The sequence below is a fragment of the Chenopodium album genome, chromosome 17, assembly GCF_948465745.1.
Source record: "Chenopodium album chromosome 17, dcCheAlbu1.1, whole genome shotgun sequence".
NCBI classification, from domain to species: Eukaryota; Viridiplantae; Streptophyta; class Magnoliopsida; order Caryophyllales; family Amaranthaceae; genus Chenopodium; species Chenopodium album.
In genome coordinates, this window is record NC_137850.1 from 49523613 (window position 1) to 49545781 (window position 22169).

At 33.6% G+C, this 22169-nt stretch overlaps 6 protein-coding genes across 6 annotated transcripts; all 6 read left to right on the forward strand.

Annotated features, from left to right (window-relative positions):
• Positions 1-184: 184 nt before the first annotated feature.
• On the forward strand, positions 185-2015 carry LOC145588390 (expansin-like A2). The gene is made up of 5 exons (XM_081645034.1): positions 185-296; positions 847-956; positions 1060-1244; positions 1528-1660; positions 1770-2015. Exons 1-5 carry the CDS (start codon positions 185-187, stop codon positions 2013-2015), a joined length of 786 nt encoding a protein of 261 aa, XP_081501160.1.
• A 1215-nt stretch (positions 2016-3230) lies between these two features.
• Positions 3231-4883, forward strand: LOC145588391 (expansin-like A1). Its single transcript, XM_081645035.1, has 5 exons — positions 3231-3348; positions 3443-3552; positions 3725-3909; positions 4228-4360; positions 4467-4883. Exons 1-5 carry the CDS (start codon positions 3231-3233, stop codon positions 4707-4709), a joined length of 789 nt encoding a protein of 262 aa, XP_081501161.1. The 3' UTR covers positions 4710-4883.
• A 961-nt stretch (positions 4884-5844) lies between these two features.
• LOC145588392 (expansin-like A1) lies at positions 5845-7642 on the forward strand. Its single transcript, XM_081645037.1, has 5 exons — positions 5845-5956; positions 6087-6196; positions 6515-6699; positions 7107-7239; positions 7355-7642. Exons 1-5 carry the CDS (start codon positions 5845-5847, stop codon positions 7628-7630), a joined length of 816 nt encoding a protein of 271 aa, XP_081501163.1. The 3' UTR covers positions 7631-7642.
• Positions 7643-9354: 1712 nt separating this feature from the next.
• Positions 9355-11415, forward strand: LOC145588393 (expansin-like A3). The gene is made up of 5 exons (XM_081645038.1): positions 9355-9532; positions 9703-9812; positions 10040-10224; positions 10751-10883; positions 10973-11415. The coding sequence occupies exons 1-5, from the start codon at positions 9409-9411 to the stop codon at positions 11213-11215; spliced, it is 795 nt and encodes a 264-aa protein (XP_081501164.1). The 5' UTR covers positions 9355-9408; the 3' UTR covers positions 11216-11415.
• A 2630-nt stretch (positions 11416-14045) lies between these two features.
• Positions 14046-15386, forward strand: LOC145588394 (expansin-like A1). The gene is made up of 5 exons (XM_081645039.1): positions 14046-14242; positions 14341-14450; positions 14594-14772; positions 14880-15012; positions 15141-15386. Exons 1-5 carry the CDS (start codon positions 14131-14133, stop codon positions 15384-15386), a joined length of 780 nt encoding a protein of 259 aa, XP_081501165.1. The 5' UTR covers positions 14046-14130.
• Positions 15387-18374: 2988 nt separating this feature from the next.
• LOC145588395 (expansin-like A2) lies at positions 18375-20790 on the forward strand. The gene is made up of 5 exons (XM_081645040.1): positions 18375-18568; positions 18720-18829; positions 18933-19114; positions 20158-20290; positions 20399-20790. The coding sequence occupies exons 1-5, from the start codon at positions 18457-18459 to the stop codon at positions 20645-20647; spliced, it is 786 nt and encodes a 261-aa protein (XP_081501166.1). The 5' UTR covers positions 18375-18456; the 3' UTR covers positions 20648-20790.
• Positions 20791-22169: the final 1379 nt, after the last annotated feature.

Consider the following 22169-nt stretch of genomic DNA (forward strand, 5'->3'; position numbering starts at 1 on the left):
TGCATGTTACCATGCTTATCTCACTAATCATATAATCATGCTTTAAGCAATTAAGTTGGTGATTAATTTTCCCGCGCTTTGCGTATTTTGTTTGTATTTGTCCGGTTAAAGAAAGTGCACTATATAACAAGCATCTTCACCACCCTAATTACAATATCTCACAAACAAATCTGTGTATATGAAAATGGGTATTTTACTCTGCTTCTTCTTCATCTTCTTTTCATCTGCTTCTGCTACTTGTAAACAATGTGTCTTCTCAAAAGCTGCTTTCTTTGCTAGCTCTAAGGGTCTTTCAGGTAATTTTCTCTTCATTATCTTAAATCCTAATGTTTACTCTGTTAGTGTTAGGAATATAGGAAAATATATTATTGTGATATATTTTCCACAGATCTTATGATATTATTTAGGAGAAAATAATATATCTTTTGTGATATTTTAAGATAGAATTAGGTTAAGTATTGATATTGAAATATTATCTTATAAGGAAGTTTAGGGTTTTGAGGTGAAACCTCCTTAGTCGTATAAAGTGGACAGTTGTGACGGATGTGGCCCAGACTCGTTTATCATGGTATCAGAGTCAGGTTATTTTTGAAATATTATCTTTTTATAGTTAACTCGTTTTCAACTTTTGAAATAATTATTCATCCATACATGCATACTCATACTTTGGTAGTCTCATAGTTATGTTGTATTTCATTATTTGTATTTTGAAAATATACATCATATAATTCTATAGTTATTGTATGATTAATTAAATTTGGCTTTATTAAGAACAAACCAGAGGATAATTAGTAAAAAAAAAAAAATGAAGTGGTTAGCCTTTAATTTGTTGAAGTAATAATGCAGGTGGAGCTTGTGGGTATGGTCCTTATGCACTAGACTTTCACGGTGGACATGTTGCGGCTGCACTTCCTTCTATTTACAAGAAAGGTGAAGGCTGTGGTGCTTGCTTTCAGGTATCCCTTATTAGCTTGTTTTCAAGGCGATAATGATTCAATTTTAATTGATCATTGATGCTACAAGCACTCACTAGACTGACTGAGGTGTTGTGTTGAGCAGATAAGGTGCAACAACAGCGCGATTTGCAGTACAAAAGGCACAAAGATAGTTGTTACTGATGTTCATACTGATAAGACCAAATCTACACAATTCGTGCTAAGTAGCAGAGCTTTTAGGGCTATGGCTTTACCTGGCAAGGATAGACAACTCTTACATGTTGGAATTGCGGATGTTGAATATAAGAGGTCATAATCGTTGCTTCAGATTGTTTGAAGTTTTTTTCCTCCAATGACCTACTAATTTATTTATCTGCATTCATGTTTTACTTCATTTGTCGAGATTTATTTCAAATTACATTATCAATATTATCTTTATGCGTGTCAAATAAGTCAACTAGGATAAGGCAAAAAAAAGACCGTTTTTGTGAAAAAAAAAAAAAAAAAAACCGTATTGTAACACATTAATATGCCTGTCTTAGTTGCCTAACACTTCCTAACATGCAATGATATTGTGATCAATATGCAACAGGGTACCCTGTGTTTACAAAGGTCAAAACTTGGCGATTCGGGTGGAAGAGTTCAGCAAATTTCCTAACTATTTGGCAATCAAAGTCCTCTACCAAGGTGGTCAGACATCTATCTTAGGTGGTGATGTAGCCTCGGTAAGTAATTAAGCGTTACATATTTGGATAAAATCTTGAATTGTAAAAAATGTAGTCTCATCATATTATAACTAATTTTGTACTGTTTTTGGCTATACTTTGTGTATAGGTTGATAATCTAAGTAACTGGGTTTACCTGAGCCAAAACTATGGGGCAGTCTGGGACACAAACAACGCTCCAAGCGGGAAACTGGTGTTCAGGTTCATCATCAACTCCGGCTTCGATTCCCGGTACTTCTATACCAACGAAGGTGTCCTGCCTGCAAACTGGAAGCCTGGTGTGGTATACAACTCTAGTGTGCAAATCAGTGATATTGCTTTAGACGGCTGCGCTCCTTGTAAAACCTGGAAATAAATTGAGTTTTATGTACTTATTAGCGTTACCAATGCTCAAAATTGTAGCAAAAAATCACCAAGTCGTAAGGCTGGCCATGGCTAGATTTTTTAATCTCTTACCAAATATTATTTCTCTTCATGATCTTATACGGTATATCTTAAGTTCTTAACTTATTGGTTGTGGACTTGTGGTTGTATCTTTCTCGAATGTAACATTTATTTTAAAATAGGGAAAATATGTTAATTAAGACTAAACATAGCTCACCAAAAGTATCCAACAAAACAAATGGGTGGTCATAATTATGTATTCTTATATTATTTGTCACATTATGACTTTTGTACGTACTATTTATCTATTATGTATTTTAACTTTTTTTTTTTTAGTGTTTAGAGAGTCACAATAACAAGTGATAAGAATCGATCCTAAAATTACTTAAAATCGAAAGAATAGCTCGAACCATCTGAGCTATCCTTTACTCTCACTAAAATTAAACTTTAAGTACTTGCATATGGAAAACACTGTACCTTAATTAATGGCTTGATCAATTTAGAATACTATAGTTATAGATTGCTCAATTTGAGACAAAATCACGTGTAGCTGCTATGCCCTTTCGTCGGTGATCAATGGTAATTAATAAAAATACAATCCTTTCTGAATAATACTCCCTGCAAAAATAATTATTTTCTTTAATTATATAGAAATATCTTCTTAATTTTCTCAAAAAAAAAAATATTTAATATAGAATACTTGTACCTTTGCCTACTTTTTTTTTTTTTTTTTTTTTTTTTTTTTTTTCTTTTTTAAGGTAATGAGAATTTCTTTGTCAGAAGGGGGAAAATTAAGAATCTCACTTACTTGGGGTGAGAATCGAATTCCTCTCACGAAAAAAAGAGCGTCTCTAATCACTAGACCAACCTTGATTCTCAGAGTTACATACTTGCATATAGGGTGAGATTGATGACTACTCCAATCTGAAAATTTATTAACCTTAACAAAATGAATATTTCTTTTATTTTAATCAATTAATCATGTTTTAAGCAATTGGTTTGTTAATTAATTTTCCCGCGTTTTGCGAAATTACGCCGTTTCCTACTTTCCTCCCCCACTAAAGAAAGTACGGAGTACCACTTATATGAGTAAAATAAAAACCATACCTCACTTACATTTAATTTCTATATATATATATATAGAAACCATTACCATCCCAAATCCAATATCTCAAAATAAATCTGTATGAAAATGGGTATTTTACTCTGTTTCATCTTCCTCTTCTTCTCAACTGCTTCTACTGCATGTAATCAATGTGTCTTATCCAAAGCTTCTTTCTTTTCTAGCAATAATGGTCTTTCAGGTAATCTTTTGTTTTTGGTTTAATTAACAACAACCCAAATGTTGATTTGTCAAAAAATAAAAAGGGTAGTTTTTAATTTGTTGAATAAATGCAGCTGGAGCATGTGGGTATGGTTCCATAGCTTTGGACTACTATGGTGGACATGTCGCTGCTGCTCTTCCTTCTATTTACTCCAATGGTGAAAAATGTGGTGCTTGCTTTCAGGTATCGCTTATCTGTTTCACTACAAGGTCGATCTATGCTAGGCTTAATGCCTATAAATGATTTGAATTAGTAACGTGACAACTAAATCAAGACGGATTGAGTTTAATTAATTAAGTTAAAGTGATCATTGATGCTACAAGTACTATATTGATTGAGGTGTTGTGTTGAGCAGATGAGATGCAAGAACAGTGCTATTTGCACTACCAAAGGTACAACAATAGTTGTGACTGATGTTCACACTGATAAGAGCAACACAACTGATTTTGTGCTAAGCAACAGAGCTTTTACGGCTATGGCCTTGCCCGGTAAGGACACACAACTCTTACGTGTTGGGATCGCAGATGTTGAATATAAAAGGTAATAATTGTTAGTTTAGATCAATTGAAACTTGTGACATTATTGATCTACTGGTTTACTCAGTATCAATTTATATTTATACTATACTTTCATCAGTCCATATTTAGTCAGTAGCACATGTACTTAAGTCCAACTAAAATTTGTTTATTAGGGGTATATACTATGTACCACATTTTGCCTCTCATTAACTTTATTAATTGTATTAAAATATGGCTCAAGAGATTGATTTAAATGATATGTGGCTATTTTTATTTTTTATTTTTTTCTTAATAGTAATATACATTATACACACTAATGATATTGATCATTATGCAACAGGGTACCCTGTGTTTACAAAGGTAAAAACTTAGCCATCCAAGTTGAAAAGTTCAGCAAATTTCCTAACTTTTTGGCTGTCAAAGTCCTCTACCAAGGTGGTCAAACCTCTATCTTAGGTGGCGACGTAGCCTCGGTAAGCAATAAATCGTTACATGCTCTAATAACACCTTGACTTACCAAAAATGTAGTCTAATTAAACTCATTGTTCTACTGTTTTTCTATATTATACATATATATAGGTTGATCACCCAAGTAATTGGGTATCCCTGAGCCGAAATTATGGGGCAGTCTTTGACACAAACAACGCTCCAACCGGGAAGCTAATGCTTAGATTTATCATCAACTCCGGTTTCGATGCACAATTTGTCTATGTTAATGAAGCCTTGCCGGCAAACTGGAAGCCTGGTGTCATATACAATACTAGTGTGCAAATTAATAATGTTGCCTTAACTGGTTGCGCTCCTTGTACAACCTGGAAATAAATTGTGCACACTCCTTTGAGTAGTGTGACTGTGTGAATGTCTGGATGATTAATTCGTGTGTAATAAGTGTGTTACCATAGCTCATAATTGTAGCAAAAAAATCCCAAGGCACAAGCTAAGCTAGCTAGGCTGGTTCGGCTTCATGTAATAGCTTAGTTATCTGATTTTGTATGTCTGTCAATGAATCATGAAAATCATTTTACTCTTTTGAGCTCCTTTCCTCATTTCACTGTGTTTTAGGTGGTGTTCATTTTTTAAAACATATACGAAGTAAAACATGTGAATTACTCCATATAAGATCTCGCATAGCGTGCCCAATTAGTAATCAATTGTGACATTTTAATTGTACTATTAATAGATCTCTAAATACTTGGAAAAGTTTACATCTTACGTGAGATCAAATCCCATTAGAGACAATTTGGAGTGAAATTCCTTTACTCCTCCCCTTTCCATCTTTAAAGAACCTAACTCGCTAATCCAAACTACGTTGACTTATGAAAAGTTTGAAGTGTAACCCTTTTTCTTATCTACCAAAAAAAAGAAGGGATTTATTTAAACATAATAGTAGAGCTTTTAGTGCCATGGTTTTGCCCCGCAAGGACGGAAAACTTTTACATGTTGATTATATGAGCCACGAGGTGATAATCGTATTTCAGAAGTAAAATTTAGCTTGATGTCGAATGAACTACAAATAAATAACCATTATGCCTTTGAAAGAACTACTCTACATCTATTTACTTTTTAAAAAAATTAGCAAAAAGTAAATGTCATTTTTATTTGGGGACGAAGAGAGTACATCTCAATGATGATCAAGAATATATATATACTTTGTACATTAAAAAAATTATTAAAATTTCAAGATCAATCATGACAATTTTTTGGTAGGAGGAAGTATAAAATAATTAATAAAAAAAATACAGAGTAATCATTTATTTATATTGTAAAATATAACCATGCTTTAAGCAATTAGTTTGTTAAATACTTTTCCCGCGCTCTGCGAAATTGCTTTGTCTCCTCCCCACTAAAGAAAGTACCCTGATTTTAGTAAAATAAACAATAATTTACGTATTTTCTTTCTATATATAGAAATCATCATCATCCCAATTTCAATATCTCAAAACAAATCTCCCTGAAAATGGGTATTCTACTCTGTTTCATCTTCCTCTTCTTCTCCTCTGCTTCTGCTGCCTGTAATCAATGTGTTTTATCAAAAGCTACTTTCTTTTCTAGCTCTGCAGGTCTTTCTGGTAATTTTCTCACACTTTTCTCAACTCAGATTAATTATTAATTTTGTTTTTGGCTTAATTAAAAACAACCCAGATGATAATTTGTCAAAATATAACATTGCTAACCTTTTTATTTGTTGAATTAATGCAGCTGGATCTTGTGGGTATGGTCCTGTTGCTCTGGACTACTATGGTGGACATGTTGCTGCTGCTATTCCTTCTATTTACTCCAATGGTGAAAAATGTGGTGCATGCTTTCAGGTATAGCTTAAGATTGATCGATCTATGCTGCGCTAAATGTTTTGAACTAGTAACGTGACAACTAAATTTAGACGGATGAATTTATATTGGGTGCAAATGCCTGTGTAACGGGAGGGTTGATGTCTTTGGGGAAGTGCAAACTAAAAACACAAAAAAAAAAAAATTACATTTTACATTAGCTGAAACAGTTTAGATATTGTACGTGATTTCATGAAAAGTATTGTTTTCGAGGCGATAATGTTTAGTTACATTGATCATTGAAGTAAGCTAGACGTACTGATGTACTAGCCAGATTGACTAAGGTTTTGTGTTGAGCAGATGAGATGCAAGAACAGTGGTATCTGCACTACTACAGGAACAACGATAGTAGTGACTGATACTCACACTGATAAGAGCAACACCACTGATTTTGTGTTAAGTAGCAGAGCTTTTAGGGCCATGGCTTTGCCTGGCAAGGACAAGCAACTCTTACGCCTTGGGATCGCTGATGTCGAATATAGAAGGTGATAATCGTTATTTATAATTGTTCGAAACTTGTGCCATCACTAATCTATTTGTTTATCAATCTGTATTTTCATAGGAGCTGAGTATACTCCACCTGTCTAAATTTAGTTGTCATATTATATTCGGTCAAGATTTAAAGTGATCATTAATTCTGGATGAAAAAAGTATACGTTTTTCCAACTTAACTTCAATTGCTTGATTTATTAGTCAACTAATTGGGAAAACAAGGTCGATAGTGCGCATGATGAGATAGATAGCACATTTACCCTCTCATTAACCTTTTAAGAAATGTATCAAGATTTAGCCTAAGCAATTGATCTAAATAATGTGCGACTTTTAATTTTTTACTACGTTTATATACTAACACACACTGATGATAATTATCATTAATTTCAATATTCATCAGGATACCATGTGATTACAAAGGTAAAAACTTGGCGATCCAAGTTGAAAAGTTCAGCAAATTTCCTAACTATTTGGCAATCAAAGTCCTCTACCAAGGTGGTCAAACCCAGATCTTAGGTGGCGACGTGGCCTCGGTAAGCAATTAATTAAGCGTTACATGTCCTAATAAACCATGCATGATTTGCCAATATATAGTATCTCTAAACTCTTTTCTTCGACCAACTGTTTTCGCCTTTTATTTGCATATAGGTTGATCATCCAAGTAACTGGGTTTACTTTAGCCGAAATTATGGGGCAGTCTTTGACACAAACGACGCTCCAACCGGGAAGTTGATGCTTAGATTTATCATCAATTCCGGCTTCGATGCGCAGTTTTTCTATGTTAATGAAGGCTTACCGGCGAATTGGAGGCCTGGTGTCATATACAACACAAGTGTACAAATCGATAATGTTGCTTTAGACGGTTGCACTCCTTGTAGACCATGGAAACAATTCGGACGCGCTACGCTGATCTCCTCTGAGTAATGTTGTTGTGTGTCTACATGTAGTTTTTTTTTGGTGGTATGCAATAAATTTTTTACTGAAGCTCATAATATTGTAGCAAAAAAGCCCAAGGCACAAGCTAGGGTGGCTCAATCGGTTTCAAACTTTCATGTCGTACTATACTCTGTAGTTGTAATCTGATTTATTTCAATCTATGATACTACCTCCGATTTTAATTATTTACAACTTTGAGGTATTATTTGTGAAATATAAAATATTCTAAAGTTGCAAATAATAAAAATCAAAGGTAGTTATTATTTTACTCTTTTGAGTTTATTTCTCCACTTCTTTATCTTTCATACTTGTTAAGTTGTCGACATTCTCAATTAAATGGTGTTTTAAGCTATCATATTAAACTATGTGAATTATAAGATGAAAGACCCCATATAATCCGGATGTAATGAGCTTCATTTCTATCAATAGACCATTATTAATAATTTCGTGTGGGAATTAAATTCACATGAACATATGAAATACAAAGTTATGTTAAAATTTAATTCTTCTATGAACCAAACAAAAATTAAAACAATAGTGTGTTGTTTCACTTTTCATGATCCGTACAACATATAAATAGAGTAAAAATTTATAGAGTCCTCATAATATTTCCCCTGTCAAATAAACAATTCAGCAATTAAAGATGATGGATTGTCTTATTCATTTATTAAACCTTCCTTGGTCATATTCGTAGACACTAGCTGATACGGAGATTATGGATAAAACTCATTTAAGGACAAGCATATTAAAAAAGACTCTCCAAATTTGGGCAAAGTCACGTGTTGGTGTAGCCACATACAAAGATGTAGTTATTGCCACCCAACTAGTTTAATGAAGCTAAGGAATTCTTTCCAAATTGTCATACAGTACTTTGATTACATTCTAATATTGACTCTATGTAGAAGGCTAAAAGAGCTGTTTTGCTATATTATTCTTTTCGATCATAAAAACGGGAATGCATAAGATTATGTTCAATTGCCCATTAGGATGTTACCAACTTAGCATAGAGCTACTCCATATTTGAGAGGAATATCTCTTCTTCATCAATTAAAAACAAAAAATGCAAAAAATGTTACATTTTGAGGTAAGGGAATTCCTCTACTTACAAATATATGTACGTAATTGGTGGATTCGAGGCTTCGAGCTAATGACCTTTCCTGCCATCTTCATCAAGCAAGATTGGTTTTAATTTTTATTTCTTAGTCGATGGTTCGGGCCAGCAAGATTTTTTTTTAGTATTGTATTTAAGTAAATATGTTGTCATATATAAGCATATACTACAGGTGTAGTATATTGTTTAAATATACTATAAATATTTTTTAAACAAGATGTTGCACTTCAAATCTTGACCCTCTTTTACTTTTTATCGATGTTGTGACTTTTACGATTATGCATACTCCTGTGCTATAATTATTTTAAAATGGATAAATAATCTGCTAGCTTCGGTAATATAGTTAGTGAATTGTTTAAATCAATTCATTTGGCTTTTAAGCAATTGCTAAGTAAATTTTCCCGCGCTTTGTGCATTTGGTAAGTCTCTTTCATTACATCAGAAACCTATGCTTTGAATAAATTAATCCCAAATAATGACGAATTTACCATTTTACCCGCATCATAGCCTGTACTCCACTCTCTTCCTTACTCCCTTAGTCCTCACTGCTCAGTGCTCACTTTGTATTCTTTCTATAAATAGCAAACATCACCGTCTCCAAATCCAACCCCCTCCTAAAAAAAACCCTCACTAAAAATAAAAAAAAAATTGAAAAATGGGTGTTTTACTCTGTTTCATCTTCTTCTTCTTATTTTCATCAGCTTCTGCTGCTACTCCTACTTGTAACCAATGTGTCTTTGCAAAAGCTGCGTTCTTTGCTAGTTCTAAAGGTCTTTCTGGTAATTTTCCTCTCCATTTTCTTAAAAACTTCTACTTTTTTTTCCTTAAATTGAATTTTATTGAAGACCCAGATGAATTTTAATTTAATTTTGGCTAAATTAGCAGCAACCCAGATGATAATTTGGCAAAAAATGAAGTGGGTAACCTTTAATTTGTTGAAATAATGTAGGTGGAGCATGTGGGTATGGTCCATTAGCTCTGAACTTAAATGGTGGACATGTTGCTGCTGCTCTTCCTATAATTTACAAGAAAGGTGAAGGTTGTGGTGCTTGCTTTCAGGTATATCCTTTTTATCTTTGTTTTTGGTGTAAAATTTGGGTAATTTTGTGTCACAGTGAAATTTATTGTGTGAAAATGTGGTTTAAGTTACAATTGCTAAGATCTTCTAGAATTATTGCTCCCTTGGTTCTGCTTTGTAATTGTGTTGATAGCGTAATTTGAACTAGTAATGTGTCAGCTAAATTTGGACTAGATAAAGTGAAGTGGTTTGTTGTTATGTTGAGCAGATAAGATGCAAGAAAGTCGGTGTTTGCAGCACAACAGGCACATCAATTGTTGTGACTGATATTCACACTGATAAGAGCAACACCACTGATTTTGTGCTAAGTAGCAGAGCTTTTAGGGCAATGGCTTTGCCTGGCAAAGACAGACTACTTGAACAGATTGGAATTGCTGATGTCGAATACAAGAGGTAACAATCATTATTAATTGAAGCTTTAGCCACTATTTATTCATAAACTTGTCATTTTGTCAATTATTTGTTCAAATTTTCATGTTTATATGAATTAGCTAGGGTATTGCATATTTGTATATGTAAATTTTGAGAAAATACAAGTTGATCTATTAGATGTCTATTTCAGAAGTTCATTGCTTATTAAGCTAGTTGCCTAATAGTCAGGAGCAAATTGTTAATTGTGCACTTTACCAAAGTCTTACTACAATTTGCAGAATTTGAATATAGGACTTTGATCTTCCTTTTTGGTGTGATATCTACTTTCTGTAACCTTAATCATTGTATTGAGATTTCGTCCGAAATTTCAGGCAAGAGGCTGATCTTGCTGCTATATTGATAACCATCATACCAATCATTCAACTTTTTTATTTCTTTCTTTTGGTTTTGCTTTTGGGAATGATCTTTCAACTCTAGTGATTACTACTCTAATACTTCCCATATTGAAGTAATGCATGCTAACATTTTAATATTGAATATGCATCAGAGTGCCCTGTAATTACAAAGGTCAAAACTTGACTATCCGAGTGGAAGAGTTCAGCAAACCTCCGAACTATTTGGCAATTAAAATCCTCTACCAAGGCGGTCAAACCACTATCCTAGGAGCCGAAGTTGCTTCTGTAAGCAATCCTCTACATTTCCTGATATATTGTGAATAAACATTCTAAACATTTAACTTTTACTTGTATATGTTATGTTCTGTAAATAGGTTGGTAAAGCAAGTAACTGGATTCCCATGAGCCGAAATTATGGGGTAGTCTGGGACACGAGCAAGGCTCCAACTGGGAAACTGATGTTCAGGTTTTCCATAAACACAGGGTTCAAAGCTCAGTATTTCTACACCAATGAAGTCCTCCCCGCGAATTGGACGCCTGGTGTCATGTATATCTCCAAAGTGCAAATTAAGGATATTGCTCTAGACGGTTGCACTCCTTGTAAACCATGGAAATGATCATGCCGCTTTGATCTCCTTTTAGTAGTAGTGTTGTGTGCCTGAAGATTTTCGTGTACTACTCCGTACTTGTTATCTGAGCTCAAAATTGTAGCAAAAAAAAAGGCTGAAGATGGAAGAGTTGGTTTCATGTCATATTTCATGGTTGTTATCTGACTTTGTATGTCTGTAATGAAACTTAATTTACTCTTTTGTGTCTCTTTTAGTACTTGTCAACCAATCTAAGCTGAAAGGCTTTATTCATATGAATGAATGAATGATATGATAGATCTCATATGATCCTGCTAGTATTGGCCATCAGCATCACTTCTATTCTGTTTTCACTCCTAATGACCTATATGGAAACTGTCATCTTCTGATGTGAATTTTGTTGCATCAGTTGTAGCCAGGAGCAACTCCGGCGCTGCGATATGAGACTTATGAGTTGCCTTTTCTCTCTTGGTTTGTTCTTGCTTTGCATCTGGAGTTGTTTTGTAAGTCACTTTCCCCTGCCCTGCCCTCCCCTGCCCTCCCCTCCTTGAATTGGTTTGCACCTCATGGCTTAATGTGAAATGACCAAAATGTCCCTCATACTTTGTGTAATTGTGTTTATGTGGCGAACAGCGATGTACAAGGATATACTCAAGTTTTTGAAGGTCATCACTTAATTAAATGTCAGCTGTAACTGTGATAATTGTCTGATATTAGGTTAATGTTTTAATGAGATTTTGGCGTTATTTATAATCTGTGATTTGGTTCATGTGATTTTGTTTTTATGTTGTGGGTGTCCACTTTGATGATCAAATCCTCATTAATATAGTGGCTATTTTTGGGAGGATCCAAGTTTAATGATCTTGTTTACAAAATTGAGGTGGGATCAGCATCAGACCTCAGCTCACCAGACTGATGACCCGCCTCAGATTAGTAGCATGAAATTTTTGATTTTGATTTATGTTAGTAATTAACTAATTATACTACCTCCGTTTCATATTATTTGCAACGATTTAACATAAAATAGAGAGGAAAAATGTCTAATTGTTGCAAATACTACCTCCGGTACACATTATATGCAACTTTGGAGCTCTTACGGAACCCAAGATAAAATTTCATAATAGTTAATTAATGAATTAAAGAGTATGTATTTAAGGGTAGGAGAGAGAATGGAGATAATTAACCACCACCACCACCAACAGCAGTCACCTCACTAGGCTACCACTATAGTCAAACCGCAGCCTCATTGGCACCACCTCCACTCACCTCAAAACCACCGCAAAACCACCACCACTCACCCAGAACCACCGCAAAAACACCGTACTCGCCCAGAACCAACAAAAAACCACTCCAGAACTACCGCAAAAGCACCGTACTCACCCAGAACCACCCCAAAACCCACCACCATTCACCTAGAACCACCGGCAAAACCACCTTGCTCACCCAAATCACTGCAAAACCACCATGTTCACCCAGATCCGCCCCTTAACCAACCCAAAATCACCCCCCCCACTCACCCCAAAACACCAGAAATCATCAACCACCACCCCGATCCACCTTGAACCCACCCTTACTCACCCTGAACCCACACCACCACTAACCCAACCAAGTCCCGTCGAACCCACCTCGAAAACCCCCAAAACCAGTCAAAACGTTTCACCACTAACCTCAATCTACTCAAACCTACCCTAAAAACCTCTTAAACCACCCAATACAAGCCCAACCACCCCTAGTTTATGAGATCTAAAGATTTGGTTGAAGCTTTGATTAAGAGAAGAAGAGAGAGAAAAAGGATCCACGCGATAGAGAATGATAGCGCGCGTGACTTCGAAGGTGGTGGTGGACCCCTGGTGGTCGGTGACGTTGAATGTGGTGGTCGCCGGTGACGTTGAAGGTGGTGGTGGTCGGTGACGTTGAAGGTGGTGGTCGGAGGAGTTGTGAAAGATGAATGGATGAAAGTTGAATGGATTTTATTTTGGGTGAATTGAATTTGATGAGAAGAATTATGTTTAATTAAGTTAAATTATTATTTAATGAATTCTGATTTAGTTATTTAATTGTGTTTATGATATTTTGAGAAGGGTATTTGAGGAATTTCATTTAAAAAAATTTACTAAAAAATGAAAGAATGTGAAAGTTGCATCTAATGTGAAATTTCCATTTTTGGCAAAAGTTGCATATAATGTGTACCGGAGGTAGTAGTATGAAACAGAGGCAGTAATTGATTGCCAATAAACTCAAGTTTGTCCCCCTTCAAATTGTGTGACACAAGTATGATATGAACTAACTTGGTCTAAATCGAACATGATCCAAACAACTTGATTCGTAGTTATGAATCAGAACGGTAGGCTGACCATGGAATATAACTCAGTAGTAGAACACGGGAACACCCTACCCACTACCCTTTAACTATCAATATATTTTGCATTTATACATTATAATAAACCTCATTAACTCCTGATTTAGTGGTATTAAAACCATTGACTTTGTACGGAGTACAATGTATGCGTAAAACAATGATTTCAGAAGGAACTTTAAGACAACTAAATAAATTTTTATTTGACTCAGAAAACTACGAAACCAGCAACTATGCAAGCGAGTAAGTTTTGCTAAACAATTAGTACGAAGTAACACACAAACCCATTAACTTTAATGTCACTAGTAATGAAGTAAACTGTTGTACAATAATGTGCAAAGTCAAAATACATTTCTTTAATTTCATTCCCTGGGTTCACTTGTAACATGTAGCTTGAGTTTTGCAGCTGGTTTCTGCGTATCAAATGGCAACGCCGCCAATGATATACTTGTCATCGCTCCTATATACTAGTATATGAATAGATACTTATAAATAATGCATGGTTCTAGCTCATCATCATTTCCATAATCAAATCATCTCATTGATCTGTATTTAATAATAAGATTAAGGTTAATAAGTAGCTAAAGCAATGGCAACATTCGTTTTGATCTTTTTCTTGTTCATTTTCTTTTCATCTGCTAATTCGGCTTGTGATAGTTGCTTGCACCAATCGAAGGCAACTTACACCTCTCAAATCTACTGTAATTATCTTCCTTAGTAATAGCATTGCTGTTCTGCTTTCATTTTTTGTTACTTCAAATTTTATATGCAAATTTTGACTAATATGATAATAATGCAGCTGGAGGATGTGGTTATGGACCTTTAGCTTGGAATTTCAATGATGGACTCCTTGCTTCTGGTCTTCCTTCCCTTTTCAAAGGAGGTGCTGGTTGTGGTGCTTGCTTTAAGGTTTGCCTCCTTTTTGTTAAAGTTGTTAGTGTTTTTGAATTAATTGAAAGTCATACGACATTTAACAGTATAGTAGTAGTTTTTAATTTAAGAATTGACATATACTTCGAATATACTTATAATGCAAAGTATTTTTATGACAGGTAAGGTGCAAGAATAGTGCCCTATGCAAAAAAGAAGGGACTCCGGTGATGTTAACTGAACGTCAAGGTGATAATAGGACAGACTTTGTTCTTAATAAGGATGCTTTCGTCGCCATGGCTAACCACGGTAGATCACAGGATCTCCTAAACCTTGGCATAGTCGATATTGAGTATAAGAGGTTAGATTATTATTTCCTTGGAAACATACATTTTTAATTTAATTTCTTATATCTTTGACAAATTGGATGATCAACTGTAACAAAAACTAATGAGCTATTTAATTTAGGGTACCTTGTGTTCATAAAAATAGAAACCTAGCCGTACGAGTCCAAGAGTACAGTCAAAGACCCTATTATCTTGCCATAACAATCTTATACCAAGGTGGTCAAACACAGATTGATGCTGTTGATATAGCCACGGTAAAATTCAACACCTCTAATTTAATCTTTATCATCTTTTCGATTTCTTGCATAGTCAAATTGTTGCACTTATTTAGATTCACAGGGAATGTTGGGAATGTAATAGTTTTTATAACGTGTGTATAAAGGTGGGGCAACGCATTTGGAGAACATTGAAGCATAGCTATGGGGCTGTATGGGAAACAAATCGTGTGCCAGAAGGCCCATTGAGGTTTGGGTTTTTGGTGAAATCAGGTGATGATGATTTCAACTATTATAGGACTCAAGTAATACTACCATCTGATTGGACACCTGGAGTTATTTATGATACCGGAGTTCAAATTACTGATGTTGCTCAAGAGGAATGCTACCCTTGTGATGAAAGCACTTGGTAATCTACAATGTTTTTGGATGAGTAAATGAATAAATGTGATGTTGGTCCATACTATATGGAAGAATCTTTCAAAAAAAAATGGAAGAAGATTTGGGGTTTATGAATAAATAAACAAGGGTTATAGGCCTTTTAGCCCAATTAGAAAAAAATTTAAAATAAATTGCGCTTCATATTTGTAATTTTATGTATCTTTAGTTTGTATGTGAAGGTTAAGATGTTTTCCATTACTCACTCATATCATGTACCAAGGAATAACTTAAATCAATAAATGTGTTAATTTTGAAGTGTACTTTGATAATTTAATTAGAGATAGCCAACATGGGCCAACTCGACCTAGGTCAAACGTAGAGTAGTTTGGTTTCCAGTCCTTAATATGACTTATTTCAATGGTCAAGTATTTGAAGAGTTTTACAAAGTATTATCTCATATGAATGCAATTTTGGGTATATTATGGTTCCATAGGCCTCTTTAACTTACAATAACATCTTTATTTTTATAAATTAACCGTGAAATATACCATTCAAACCTCTTAATCAACCAATAAATTGTGAAGAGAATGTAAAGGGAACAAAATTACACCTAAACTGAGTGCACTATCAAAGTACCATGTTAATATATGTTACATTTTACATTTTCACGTTGTAGAGCGTAAGGCGAATAAAACATGATCAAGACCTATAGACCAATATATTCCAAAATTTTCAACGACATAGAAAATTGGTTTATATCGTAATGCATTAATTAATTAGTACCAAACCAAAGAAAAAAGAGTAGGTCTTGATTGGACTAATGAGGCTAGCTTGCAAACTGTCCTCTATTAGATGATGCTGAAAGTTCTAAATCAGGACAAAGAGTGGTTAGTTGAGGGTTATCATTAATAGTAATGTACTTTAGCTTTATACTTCGTATACTTTTAGTACAAAGCATGAAAACTGGAGACTACTACAACTAGATTAGACATTTATCCACTCTCTCTCCTATTATTCGTCTAGTCACCAAACTTGTCAACTTTTTAATTAGGATATTATTTCAGCTAATCCTTAGCTTAATCACTATCACAACCACTCGCGCGTCCGTGCATAATACACTTGTACGAATAACGATTTATAATTTTCTTTTTTTTTTAAAAAAGAAAAGGAAAATATTAATTATATGCTTTCACCTAATTATTCTTCTTTAACTTTGATTAATCATTAATATTTGGTACCACTCTTGAACATAAAATTTGAAAAATAGTAGCCATAAAAGCATCTTCAATGATAAGCTAATTGTTAAATTAGCTTGTCATGCCACATATGATTTTTAGCTAATTCTCTTTGTAGCTATTTTGTACTTCAATGGTTAGCTACTAGCTTATTAATTAAATAAGCTTGATTTTCTCAATTAGCCTTATAAATTTAATTATTTTAATATGTTAATTTTCAAAAAATTTAGAAACTTTTTTCTCAAGCTAATTTGCTTGGCCAAGTTAATTGTAATTTTTAACTCCAATGGTCAAACTAGTAGCTAGAAAATTGCAAGCAAATCTCTAGCTATAACCATTGGAGTTGCTTTAACACTCCTAATTTTTGACCGTTTTAGATTTAAAGTTATTTTTTTTATTTTATTTAGTTTGTATTTTTAATGATTTTGAATGTCGACAACAATGGTTCCATGGATTTGTTACACCTAAACGCCACTATTACAAGCTACCTAAAAACACACATACGAGCACTTCATATATTACCCTTTTTTTTTCCAGTCAAAAAAAGCTAGCTAAAAACACACATACTTCGTATATTACCTTTTTTTTTTTTTTTTTTTTGCACATTATATTTACGACATACTTTATTACTCACATAATAAAAGAGAAAGAAGCTTTTATTACTCACATAATAAAGAAAAAAAGGCTTTTAATTTAGGGACGGATATAGTATTTGATCTAATATCTTTGAATTTTAAATTTTATCCGATGTTGTGGTTAACCCGAATCCTCACTATAGATCTTCTCTTTATTCATCTACATTTATTAGTCAGTATCTTTAAAAAATAAAAATTATTATTTTTGCTTAGGCCTTGTTTAGTTCACCTTATTTTTACTTATTTCAGCAAAAATAAGTTCAGATCGGATCAGATTAGAAAAAATAAGTTCAGATCAGATCATCGTTTTATGTGCAGTTTTTATCGCTAAATATCTTTAATTTCGTAATGAAAAAAATTATGAAAATTACATATTAATAAAATACACATTATTACGAATCTAACAAAACCCCACTTGATGTATTTTTTCCGTATAGATTATCATACATTTAAGGTCAAATTTGACATTCAGATCAAATCAGATCAGACCAGAGCAGAGCAGATCAGACTAAACTAAATCAGATCAAATCAGATAAGTTTAGATAAGTACAAATAAGGTGAACCAAACAAGGCCTTATTGTCTTAGTTTTTATGAGTATATTAAAATGCATGACTCCATATAGATAATACACCGATAAGGTGGTAACAATAACAGAACATGGGAGTTCGTTCACACGATCAAATCCAGACTCGTCCAAATTCCAAAATGACCTTGATCTTTTTTTTTTTTTTTTTCTGTTTGAAGAAAGATAGAAAATGACCTTGATTTTAGGAACATCATAAATAGAAGAATTAAGCTTCACTTCAAAGTTTCAAGTAACAAAATAATTGTTGGTAACAAAACCAACAATTAACCTTGCTGTCAGTGTTCACACTGCACCCCCACTTGACCGCTTGTCTCACTGTCAAACACTTCACTTACTTTCGCTTAATTTGTCCGACCGCCTTAATTTCTTAGAGGTCGGTGACTCCCATTTTTTCACACTCTCTCTCCCCTTTTTTGTTTCTTTTTCTTTTTTATTTTTTTACGCGTTTATTTGCTGATTCAACTTTATCTTCTTCGATACTTCCTAATTACTGTACTACATTAAATAAAATAAAAAATAGAAATTACAAAGCGAATTTATCTTACTTTTTTTTCCCTATAAATAAGAAAGCACATTACTTTCATTTAAGACAAACACATAACTATATACTTTTACACAGAAAAATACAATCTTTATTAAAAAAAAATGGCGAATTTAAGTTGGTTGATTTTGTTCTTGTTCGTTTCATATGCAAGTGGTTGTGATCAGTGTGTTTTATCAAAAGCATCTGTAATCACTAAAGCTTCTACTCTTTCTTGTAAGTTTTTTTATTCTTCTTACTATTTTAAGCTTTTTTTTTTTTAGACCCAGATGATTTTTGATTGAAATTAGCTCAAATTAAGATAAACCCAGATTATAATTTGGCAAAAAAACAAGTGGGTAATCTTTAATTTTTTGATTTGATGTAGCTGGAGCATGTGGGTATGGTTCCTTAGCTCTGAACTTCAATGGAGGACACGTGGCAGCTGGTGTTCCTTCTCTTTACAAAGATGGTGCTGGTTGTGGTGCTTGTTTTCAGGTATATGGAGTACTAATTTTATTAAGTATGATCAAATTAATTTAAAGTTATTTGATTGATTAATTGAGTATTAATATATTTATTTTAATTTTATGATGATCAGATAAGATGCAAAAACAGTGGAATGTGTAGTAAAGCAGGAACTAAAGTGATAATGACTGATGTTAATAAGAGTAACAACAGCTCTGACTTTGTGCTAAGCAGCCGGGCATTAAGGGCCATGGCTTTACATGGCAAGGACCAACAAATTCTTAAACTTGGAGTTGTTGATGTTGAATATAAGAGGTAACTCTATAACCCAATTAACTAGACCAAATAAATCCTCTGTCCCATTCTTTATGTCTCGGGTATCCATGTCACGTATTTTGTTTGGTTCATGCATGCTTGATTGTTGTACACTTCTTAGTTCACTTTACACACCGGAGAAGATATAGAGTTTATCTGAAGGTGATTAGCCTTATAGGTCAAGTTGGGTCGAGTCAATGTTGAAATTTTGGATCATACACTTAACCATTAGTGATATTAGATGTTGTTTGGATCCTTTTGGAAAAGATTGCTTAGTTACACTCGAATGGCAATCATTGCTAATTTCATAATATGTGAACATTGGCCTAGAGGTCTAATAATTTATGTAGCACATCTTTTTTTAAATTTTCTAGTGGATATTGAGAGATTTGTCAATTGTCAAGATATTATTGACCCTTGCATTTTGTCCAATGGTGTGACAGCCAACGTATAAAATATTATGGGCTGTAGCCAACCAAAAATGTCCTAGTCCATTCTTTATGCTCCAAAATTGGTTAAATTTAAGTTACAACTAGCACATTGAATGTTAACCTGACTAGCTTGTCTAAAATTTAAATGCACATGTTGTAGATGCGCAATGTCTATTTAATTTAACTCTAAACTTTACTCCACGCTTAGATATTGTAGGCCCTCTTAATTTGCCCATATTAGGCCCGTTTTCTAGTGTCTTTACAAAATTAAAGTAAATGTTCAAACGATTACTCGGTTGACTTTATTACTTGTTTGCATTTATGATCAACGGTCATGAACAAACAACAGCAGACGTAAAAGTCATTATTCATGTACTCATGTACGGTGTGTGGACTTAGAAGTACATCTACTCGATCTAAATGTGAATATATTGAAATATAATCTACTTATACTAGTGTATGTTGTCTATGTTTACTATAGTAAAACCGATAAGGAATAGTGTATTAAGATTTTCCTTTGTAGATGGTTTTTTTCTTAAGAAGAATGTAATACATGTTAAATTGTAGGTTCCATGCTTGTTTGGTATCTAACATGAACCTAATGTGCACCAGGATACCGTGTGATTATAAAGGTCAAAACTTGGCAGTTCGCGTGGAAGAAACTAGTAAAAACCCTGGCTATTTGGCTATCAATATCCTCTACCAAGGTGGTCAAACCGAGATTGTTGCAATTGATATTGCTCGGGTATGTCACAAACATTAGTAAGCTAGCTAAAGTGCTAGATTGATCACACTATATATGTATATATTTTCTCCTTATGGTGTTAACATGTTGCTTATAATACATTTACAGGTTGGTTCAACAAATTGGTCATTCATGAATAGGAAGTACGGAGCAGTTTGGGAAACAACCAAGTATCCGGGCCCTGGTCCATTACAGTTCAGATTCGTCGTGACATCGGGCTTCGATGGCAAGAACGTTTGGGCTCAAAATGTTTTACCAGCAAACTGGAAGGCAGGAGTCACATATGATTCTAAAGTTCAAATTGATGACATTGCATTACAAGGTTGCACCCCTTGTGCTGATAGCCACTGGAATTAGTCTCTACTTAATTATTTCATCCTCTGTATAGGACTTTAAATTTCTTTTTTTTTTTTGGGCCTAATAGCAAAGTAGAATGATTATTTTTAAACATAAGTTTGTTACAATCAGCCAATAAAATTACTCGAAATTATTTGTTTCTATATTTTTCCTTTGTTACTTTTGAATCTGTCATTTTCGGTGCATCAAACCAATTATTTATGTGGATAATTAAACAACATTGAATATGATTGATCAATTATTTGGATCAAGATGTAAACAAAAGATTTTGTCTGATTATTGTTTACGACTATTACTAAGAGAAAATACCCCATATTACTATTATTAGCTTGGTTTTTATCATGTTGGCTAAGAAACAAATAGGTATTGTGGAGTATGGTCGTACACTCGTCGTATATATGGACACTTCTTAAAGGTGTCAATATTCAAACTCTAATACAGTAATACTTCATACTCGAATATTAGTTTGGACACTTTTAAAAAGTGATGTACAATATTAAGATTATGATTCTTTATAATCGGCCATTTATAATTTGTACGTATGCCTTAGGCACATAAACATATACTCACCCATCTAGATTATTCGTACTTTGCTAACTGCTAAACATCAAGCCAAAGCGATTTTGTTGCATAGCTTTAGCTTGCTTCATAATAATAATACTATCAATGCTTGAACTTAAAGTTTTAGAAGTACTAGAGCAACATTTTAATGTCTTGAATACGAAGTATGTCCTAAAGTCACTTCTAAGTTGTAACAATGCAAGTTCAGCAATTCATGAAATCTCTATCCATGATTCATCATCATTGTTATTAGGTGTGGACTATTAGCCGGGCTTATAAGGATAGTATATTGTCTTCTTTTTTGCTTATCAGTCATCAAAATATGGCAGTACCTTAAAAATCAATTTTCAAGCATGTGTTGTCTTTCTTTTCATTTTGACTTTTTCCAAGTTAGTCAAATACTTGTATGTTGTTACCACATTTTTATATTTTAAGCAACTCAATTTATTGATTCGAGATCCGTCACGACTTATGTGTTATTTGACAATTTTGCTTATATTGACACATATTCACAAAAATCTTTTATTTGGAAAAATACTGTGATCTATAGTCATCATCATTCATGCTAAAATAGATATATCTCATAAGATAGCCAACAGTTGTTCACATAGCTGATCATCATTCATGCTAAAATAAATATATCTCATAAGATAGCCAACAACTATTCACATAGCTGATTAATTGTTACTACCAATATGAATTATGGCATCATTAAAGTCAAGTCATGTCACTTCATTATACTTTTATAACATCATTATAATCAATCTTGTAAAAAAAAAAAAAATCATTATAATCAAGCCACATTACATCAGTATAGACATCATTATATTTCAAAATTTCGTGAATTTCAAAATAAAAACAAAACTCACTCTTTGTAATTTATGGACATCTTTATAGGTGTCTTATGGTTTCAAACCACCTTATATGACCCCAGAAGTTACCCCACGTATTCAATTTATTT

Bases quoted from the DNA above. Each gene is read 5' to 3' on its own strand.
- LOC145588393 (XM_081645038.1), top strand. From the start codon at position 9,409: ATGGGTGTTTTACTCTGTTTCATCTTCTTCTTCTTATTTTCATCAGCT. The intron at 9,533-9,702 runs GTAATTTTCCTC...GAAATAATGTAG, and splicing joins TAGTTCTAAAGGTCTTTCTG to GTGGAGCATGTGGGTATGGT. The intron at 9,813-10,039 runs GTATATCCTTTT...TATGTTGAGCAG, and splicing joins GTTGTGGTGCTTGCTTTCAG to ATAAGATGCAAGAAAGTCGG.
- LOC145588395 (XM_081645040.1), top strand. From the start codon at position 18,457: ATGGCGAATTTAAGTTGGTTGATTTTGTTCTTGTTCGTTTCATATGCA. The intron at 19,115-20,157 runs GTAACTCTATAA...AATGTGCACCAG, and splicing joins GTTGATGTTGAATATAAGAG to GATACCGTGTGATTATAAAG. The intron at 20,291-20,398 runs GTATGTCACAAA...ATACATTTACAG, and splicing joins TTGCAATTGATATTGCTCGG to GTTGGTTCAACAAATTGGTC.
- LOC145588392 (XM_081645037.1), top strand. From the start codon at position 5,845: ATGGGTATTCTACTCTGTTTCATCTTCCTCTTCTTCTCCTCTGCTTCT. The intron at 6,700-7,106 runs GTGATAATCGTT...AATATTCATCAG, and splicing joins GCTGATGTCGAATATAGAAG to GATACCATGTGATTACAAAG. The intron at 7,240-7,354 runs GTAAGCAATTAA...ATTTGCATATAG, and splicing joins TAGGTGGCGACGTGGCCTCG to GTTGATCATCCAAGTAACTG.
- LOC145588394 (XM_081645039.1), top strand. From the start codon at position 14,131: ATGGCAACATTCGTTTTGATCTTTTTCTTGTTCATTTTCTTTTCATCT. The intron at 14,243-14,340 runs GTAATTATCTTC...ATAATAATGCAG, and splicing joins TTACACCTCTCAAATCTACT to CTGGAGGATGTGGTTATGGA. The intron at 14,451-14,593 runs GTTTGCCTCCTT...TTTTTATGACAG, and splicing joins GTTGTGGTGCTTGCTTTAAG to GTAAGGTGCAAGAATAGTGC.
- LOC145588391 (XM_081645035.1), top strand. From the start codon at position 3,231: ATGAAAATGGGTATTTTACTCTGTTTCATCTTCCTCTTCTTCTCAACT. The intron at 3,553-3,724 runs GTATCGCTTATC...TGTGTTGAGCAG, and splicing joins AATGTGGTGCTTGCTTTCAG to ATGAGATGCAAGAACAGTGC. The intron at 4,361-4,466 runs GTAAGCAATAAA...ACATATATATAG, and splicing joins TAGGTGGCGACGTAGCCTCG to GTTGATCACCCAAGTAATTG.
- LOC145588390 (XM_081645034.1), top strand. From the start codon at position 185: ATGGGTATTTTACTCTGCTTCTTCTTCATCTTCTTTTCATCTGCTTCT. The intron at 297-846 runs GTAATTTTCTCT...GTAATAATGCAG, and splicing joins TAGCTCTAAGGGTCTTTCAG to GTGGAGCTTGTGGGTATGGT. The intron at 1,661-1,769 runs GTAAGTAATTAA...CTTTGTGTATAG, and splicing joins TAGGTGGTGATGTAGCCTCG to GTTGATAATCTAAGTAACTG.